The following is a 7,486-nucleotide window of genomic DNA, read 5'->3' as shown; positions in this document are numbered from 1 at the left end:
CAATGATTCTTTAACAATTTTTGTTTAAATTCTCCGTTATTGTGCACTTCTTGATAAACTTGAGGTGTTCTAGGGTTTCCTCTGGTGAAAGAGAGAGATCAATTATAATATTTGTTATTAAATTGCCAGAACTTTAGAAAGGAGGAGTTCATTTAGTTTCAATTTTGGATAGTGATTGTTGATTGTAGGTTAGTCGAGATTTTGCTTCCTCAGATATGTCTATGGTGTTCGGATATATAATTTAGAGAACTTACAACTGTGCTGATTCGTTAGGGCGTTTGTGATGCCCTTCTTTTGCTTATTAGTTAAGTTATTTATTATTTCTAGTTAATGCCCTTCTTTGGATATTTTAATCAGTTTTCCCCAATAGCATTTTCCCATTCCGTGGCTTAAAGTCAATAGGGTTTCCATCATCTGCATTTAGACTATGATTACCATGTGGAGAAGCAACATATCAATTGTCCTTTCCTCTTAGTTAATTGATCAGATTGATTCTTTGCATGAAGCTTCAAACAGTACAGTGTTTAGACATTGTCGATATGGCTCTAGTTTATACATGGCAGAAAAAGGTCATTAGTGTATTTTCAACATTTTCAGTTCAGAGACATCCAGTTGGCTGTGGTTATTCAGACGTTCGTGGTGCAAGTCCCGTACATAGTAGCTGTAGAATGTTATTAGTTTTCTCATTTTTCACTCACCAATACTCGTATACATTCAAGTTCAATGTGTGGTTATCACATTATAGATATCTAGATAAAGAAAATGCCGTGCCTGCATGGAATCAACTGTCTTTAGTTCTTACTATAGATCATATGGATTTGTTTGAAATTAGATTATTGTTTTTCATTAAACATGAATAGATTGTGTATGTAGAGAGAGAGAGATAAAAAGACCTCTAGAAGAAGGTTCCAATGAATTCTGTTCTTTCTAGCTGAAGTCCAGCTCGGATGAAAGTAAGCAAACTGGTGTTCAGAGAAAGTAGCCTAAAACCATGTTCAAATTAATTTTGTATCCCTAAACTTCCTATAATACTAAATTAGTATACAGTTATGTGTTCATAGCAATGTGCACAAACACATTACATATTCTGTTGAGAATTAAGTATATGGTGCAAAGAGAAATTTCTGTATCCGAGTATATGATGCATTTTCAGTAGTTTCATAATTTATGAATATTTACCAGTTTTCTTTTTTTAACAGTATATTTTATATGGCTTCTATATCTGTCTTGCTTAATATTAATGTGGATCCTGTTTCATTTGGCAGACATCTGGTGTCTTGACCAAGATGTTAGATTCAGCTAAGGAGTCTGAGGGAAACCGTGTTCACAATGGGGGTCAGGTGAGGGAAGATAGTGAGTACGTGAGATTGGTCATACCAGATGAACTAAGGATATCTGAACCTGATACTTTGGAATCTCAACCACAAGCAAGTACAAAGTCTCTTACATGGTGGATCAAGGCCATAACATGGTGTTTATTCACTATAGTTGTTGTTCTTATATTTTTAAAATGGGGGGTTCCCTTTCTTATAGAAAAGGTATTTTATTTGTTTTTACCATGTATGTACTTCTTCCCGTCTGTTTTCGTTATTTCTTCTGCTGAACCTTTCACAGAAATGGGCATAATTTGGACATTGTAGTCTACTATAAGGATTTGAATTTACTTTTCTTAATCAGGATCCTCTGCAGTTTGTTTGGGGGGTGGGGGGTGCTTCTTGTTCAGCTTATTAAGCAAATGATATTGGATTGATCATAATCTGAAGTTTTTATGACGGTATTTTATATGATAATTTGATGCCATAATACCAATAAATGTGAGCGGATAATTACTAGTTAATAACAAGAGCCATGAATTTCTAGACTTGACTTAAGAATGCATTACATTGATACATTTGTTCATGAAAAGCATTTCTCTACATTGCAGCGTCCTGTAGGATATTTTAACCTCGATTTACCTCTCTTACTCCAATGATTGTGCTTAGGTTCTTTTCCCAATCCTGCAATGGGAAGCCACTGCATTTGGTCGCCCTGTGCTTGCTCTCGTACTTGTAGCTTCTTTGGCATTTTTCCCAGTGTTTCTAATTCCTTCTGGCCCTTCCATGTGGCTAGCGGGGATGATTTTTGGTTATGGCCTGGGGTTTGTCATAATCATGGTTGGAACAACTATTGGAATGATCCTGCCATACTCGATTGGTTTACTCTTTCGTGATCGAATTCATGTAAGACACGAGCAACTTCGGTTCATGATATTATATAATTTACTGTTCTCTTTGTTATATTCTGCGACTTTCTATAGTTGGTGTTTGCCATTTCTTTGTTTGTTGTTTTACTCATAATCTGTCTCTAAATACGCAATGTAGCAATGGTTAAAAAGATGGCCTCAGAAAGCTGCTATGATTCGATTGGCTGGAGAAGGAAGTTGGTTCCATCAGTTTAAAGTGGTTGCACTTTTTAGGATTTCGCCATTTCCGTACACTATATTTAATTACGCGATAGTGGTGACGAATATGACATTCTGGCCCTATTTGTGTGGATCAGTTACTGGAATGATTCCTGAGGCCTTCATTTACATCTACAGGTCAGCTCTCTCTCTGCTGCCCACTCCACACCACAGCACACCAGACCGCTCCCATGCCCCCACACAACCACTCACACAAGTCTTCTCTTTTGTGGTCAATTATAGATTGTTAATATTACATCCCGTTTGTTACTTGAAATAAGTAGTTTCCTCTCCATTCAACAAGGCAACAATTAAGGATCAATAACAACATACATCCTTTAGTGAATGACCGAATGCACTTTTTCCTAGTCGAGGGTGATTCATGTAAATCAACTTCTAGGCATGTTTGGCTATGCTTAAAAAACAACTGAACTTTTCTTACTTTAAAGAGCATTTTTGGCTAAGCTTGAAGAAGCCAAACATGCTTTATTCATGCTTTGGCATTGGAGTTGTCCAATTGCTTATTTTGGAGCCATGTCTTACTTTCTGGTTTGTTTGTTTTTGGCTGACTTCACTTTTGGTTTTGATGTCTGCAGTGGTCGACTCATAAGAACGTTAGCAGATGTCAAGTATGGGAACCATCATCTAACTCTAGTTGAAATCATCTACAATGTCATTTCTTTTATCGTTGCTATCATTACGACTGTTGCTTTCACAATTTATGCAAAGAGAACATTAAACGATCTTAAAATGGCAGAGGCCGATGGGGAAGGTTCTGCGTCTGGAAAGAACAATTTCGAGCTGAATAAACTTCCGCTTGAAAAGCCTAAGCATCTTAGTGCATCGTACCCATCATAGATTAGGTTTAGTTTGAAGCTTATAATGTAAATAATTGGTTTATTTTGATGGTTTTGATACTGTGACTGGAAAAATACTTGAAAAATAACGTTGTTAATCTTGATAGGAAAAGGAAATGATTTTACCCTTGTAACTTGAAAATGAACAATTAATTTCATGTTGAAGTCTTCATTTTAATTTTTCATTTCCAGCTTTTCTATTCTTCTAATGTTTCATACCTTAGAATAAGATGGGAACACTGATATGGTTGAGTTCTTTCTTTAGAAATTGGGATAGTTCTCAAATCTGAGCTTGAATTTAGCGAAAATCACCGATATCTATGCAAAATTGGAGTCGAAAGAATCCCACAACCAGTGACCAAAATTTGACTCTAAATCTCGAGAAATTTGAAATCGTCTATGCAATCCATTCGATTAGTCAACTAAAATCGGGAAGAGGGAGGAAAGATCGAAAATAAAAGTACAGAATTTGACAAAAATAAAGAAGTGAACTACCCGCATATACAAACAGACCATCACATGCAGCATTTGACTCATTTAAATTCTGAACTTTGTTTTGCTACAAAGATGGAATAGAATTACCTTGCACCCCTTTTTTTTTCCCCATCTATTTACAGTAGAAATACAAATGTAAATGCAACTAATGTGGCCTTCCAGATTAACTCCCGCCATTAACCAGATATGGTAAGCTGCTCTTTTCCAGTCTACCCAACAAAACAAAAATAATTGTGCTAGGACAGATGAGAAGTATGGGGCTTACTCGAAGAACTCAGTAAAACCCCCTGGGAGTCGCTTTCATTTCTGTGTCTTGTCCATAACTGGAAAAATTTCTTGAACCCACCTTCATCCAAACAGAAACGACCATGTAATGATTTGAAGGGCATGGTTCTAGAAGAAAGCTTGTGGAAGGGCAATGGAATTAATGACGGGCAGAATGATGGTGTTCTGGTGGTACGTACAACGTATCACCACACTCAATTGGAGTGTGTGTTATAGGATTCCATCGATCAAACACTATTCGGCCCCCTCGGCCAATTCTCCCACGATAATTAAACAAGCGTGCAGACATGCCATTTGGGGTTGACGAATCCGATGGAGGTATAATGCCTGCTGCTGCTAGTTTATCTGGATCTAGTGGTTTAGTGAACAAGAAGATTGGTTCATTTGGATCCTGCATAAAACCGTAGAATGTCATGTCACGTCTGTAACCAGGATATTGTAGAGATGGAATGAGCTTCAACAAACTATAGACCAATCCTCTAGGAGCACCAGCCAAAAAATGTCTTTCTTTTCAGATATATTGTCATGTCTTCTCCGGACATTATGTAGACAAAACAAAAATGAAAAGGATTATATTTAGTTAAGAATGAGCTCAAGACAAGTACCAGATTACGAAGCCAACTATGTGGAACATGACGCCGTCTGACCTCTTGCCTCATGCTTCCCGTAGAAGCCATCACCAGCTTCGTTTCTGCGAAAGATGGGTTTTGCACCGAAGCAGGACGAGGGGTTGGGCGGCTATTTGCCACGTCATCAGAATCAACAAATTCGTCTTCACTTGAACCGAGCTTGCTGGGGAAGGACGGCAATCCAGGAAGTGCCAAGCTATCTTCTAGGAGCTCAGTTTCATGCTGGAAAATACATAGAAATTCAGTTGCCAGCAAACCTTAAAAAGTATTTATTACAGGTCATGGCCGGATAGAATTTGAACATCCGACACAACAGCACTACACAGATTATACAATTTAAAGTGTTTTTGTTTTACTGAGACAGGAAAATACAATTACAGCATAAATTGAAATGGTTTGAAAAGAAATTCCTAAACGTGCTTTCATAGGGGAAGTATATTCGAAGTAATCTCAGAGGGAAGCAGAAGAGGGATCTTCTTTTAACTTGGAGCGAGAAAGAAAACATGCAGATGACCGAGAAATCAAATCTCCCCAAAGAAGACACTATTGGCGATGATGATGTCACTTAAGGGGTCTCATCCAGGCACAGACCAGAATCATCATTATGAGTCCATAGAAGATTACCGTTGGACAAATCTTAAGAAGTACATATGAAAGGGTTTGCGCAGAGAATATTTGATCTCCTATTGCGCATGGAGCTAAGATGGAGGCCAGGACATAGTCCAGGAAGACTCAAGTGTAAGGGTGATAATTTGAGAGTCCAAAGAGACTTGAGGCACTTGATTCTCTATAAACTAGGAGAAATACCAGACCAAAGAACCAGATGCGAAATGATGAAGCTAGGAATTAATGGACTATTACATTATGTGATGATAAAATTAACTGGTTGGAACTTCAGGGTAAATAGTCTAATGGAAAAATGGGAATTCTTTCTGCGAATGCAAGTCTGGATAACACAATCTCGAGTGTTGCTTTTTTCTTTCTTTCCATGATTGTTAATGTGAATTATTGTTTATTTTGTAAGACAGGTGAAGAAATGCAAATCACATTATGCTTCACAGCAAATGCCAGCATCATTTTGGCTTTTTATGGGCTGTATAGAGAAGCGATCATACAAAATAAGGCAATTTCAGAATTACAAATAATTTAATAGCACAGAATAATCTAGCATACCTTATACTTCATTTGAATTCTTTGAAGGATAACCTCACTCTCCACAAGTTCTCTTTTTCTCTCTTCCCTCTACATAAAACCACAATGAAGGAATGAAGAGTAATCGTCGTCACAAAAGCTCCCACACCATTTGCAACATAAAACTTACTGGAGAATTTTGAACTTCCAAATAATAAGGCAAATACCTTTATCAGAGTCTCAATAATTGTCTTCGCTTGATCGAGGTTGCGTCTGACCTGAAGATGGGGATTGAAAACAAAAGGGAGCCGTCTAAATAAAAGATTAAAAAATAGAATCTTAAAGGAGAGCAGAATCAAAAACATGATGCGAAAGTACTCTTTCTACTTTCTAGAAGCTATGAAATGATTAATAATTAATTGCCTCAAACCTCATGGCTCAAGAGCCTCTTGAATGCACTCCTCGAACAGATTAATGACCAGGGAAGAGACAATGAAGTCAACAATCGCATATGACGATTGAAGATCAGTGCCTCAAAATGAGAACTGAAGTTAACAATCAGTAATAACTAGCAGAAGATAAATCGTATGGTAATGTGTGCAAGCAAAGTTGCTTTGGCAACTAGTGAGCTTAAAAAAGGTAATGCCTGTCCTCCTAGGACCACCTTAGCTTCACATCTTGTTTTCAGGGGTAAGTGAGGGGCTATAAGATAGGCCAGAAAATTGCATCCTTAATAAATTTGCTAAACTGGCTCAGCCGGTTAATTGCTTGGGGAAATGCAAACTTGCAAATGGAAGTAATTCATTTTGTGATGGAATAAATTTTACAATACTTCTGAAAGATTATATATCATCAACATATTGAACCGTTTATGTGACAAGAAGTTGCTCTTATTCCTAAAGGGAATAGAAAGATGATAACTCAAGGCTAAGCATTAAAAAAGCAATTTTAAGGTCACTATACAAAAAGTCCTTACTATGCTACACAGTATATGCAAACATCAATCAATAAAAGATAACCAATCTGAGCATGAGGCATGACATTGCACAAGTTTTATATCAGAATGACAATATGTTCAAAAAGTACAATTAGGACTCGACGTCGCTTGTGCCAAATGATATCAGTAAAGGACAGGCAAAAGAAATTGTAATTATTGAGAGTTAATGCTTCTGAATCAATTAAGCACTTAATTCGAAGTCCACTACACAACACTAAGCACATAAAAACAAAGTATAACAAGATTCAAGGGCTGCAATAAAAATAATGATCACCTGACGGAGCTTTTCAAAGGACTGCACATTGTTTTCCCTCCTTTGCATCTATTTGTAAAACGGCAAGCATGTAAAAGACCCATTAATATACATTTCAATTCCTCAAGTTTAACAAATAATAACGCCACTAAAAAATATACATGAAATAACAAATGAATCAAGTAACAACATACTCTCCTAGTGTGAAGCCTATGAGCTTTCTCTCTTGGCCTGAATACATTGTATGGATTGGTATCATTGACTGGTGGAGGTGGCTGCAAAGGAAATTGCAAAACAGAGATTAGCAAATGGGCAATTCTAGAAAAGGGAAAAAAAAGGGGGGGGGGGGGGGGGAAAAAAAAAAAAAAAAAAAAAACCCGAAAAAAAAAGGGGGGAGGG

General features: G+C 37.1%; 2 protein-coding genes across 4 annotated transcripts in view; one reads left to right on the top strand and one right to left on the bottom strand.

The window, feature by feature from the left end:
* Nucleotides 1-1,246: 1,246 nt before the first annotated feature.
* On the top strand, nucleotides 1,247-3,482 carry LOC111387710 (uncharacterized protein HI_0703-like). The gene is made up of 4 exons (XM_023012295.1): nucleotides 1,247-1,538; nucleotides 1,983-2,219; nucleotides 2,361-2,578; nucleotides 3,037-3,482. The coding sequence occupies exons 1-4, from the start codon at nucleotides 1,287-1,289 to the stop codon at nucleotides 3,296-3,298; spliced, it is 969 nt and encodes a 322-aa protein (XP_022868063.1). The 5' UTR covers nucleotides 1,247-1,286; the 3' UTR covers nucleotides 3,299-3,482.
* Nucleotides 3,483-3,723: 241 nt separating this feature from the next.
* Nucleotides 3,724-7,486, bottom strand: part of LOC111387693 — a 10,717-nt gene continuing 6,954 nt past the window's right edge. For all 3 annotated transcript variants that reach the window (XM_023012272.1, XM_023012288.1, XM_023012281.1), the window contains 6 exons: nucleotides 7,282-7,362; nucleotides 7,109-7,156; nucleotides 6,065-6,115; nucleotides 5,880-5,948; nucleotides 4,683-4,928; nucleotides 3,724-4,468 (listed from right to left, as the gene is read on the bottom strand). In XM_023012272.1, the coding sequence (XP_022868040.1) occupies nucleotides 4,217-4,468; nucleotides 4,683-4,928; nucleotides 5,880-5,948; nucleotides 6,065-6,115; nucleotides 7,109-7,156; nucleotides 7,282-7,362 (747 nt within the window). In that variant the 3' untranslated portion in view covers nucleotides 3,724-4,216. The remainder of the gene's footprint in view (nucleotides 4,469-4,682; nucleotides 4,929-5,879; nucleotides 5,949-6,064; nucleotides 6,116-7,108; nucleotides 7,157-7,281; nucleotides 7,363-7,486) is intronic.

Source organism: Olea europaea, chromosome 3 (assembly GCF_002742605.1).
Source record: "Olea europaea var. sylvestris chromosome 3, O_europaea_v1, whole genome shotgun sequence".
Lineage (NCBI taxonomy): Eukaryota > Viridiplantae > Streptophyta > Magnoliopsida > Lamiales > Oleaceae > Olea > Olea europaea.
The sequence above is the reverse complement of the archived record's forward strand: the minus strand, read 5'-3'. Positions and strand labels throughout refer to the sequence as shown.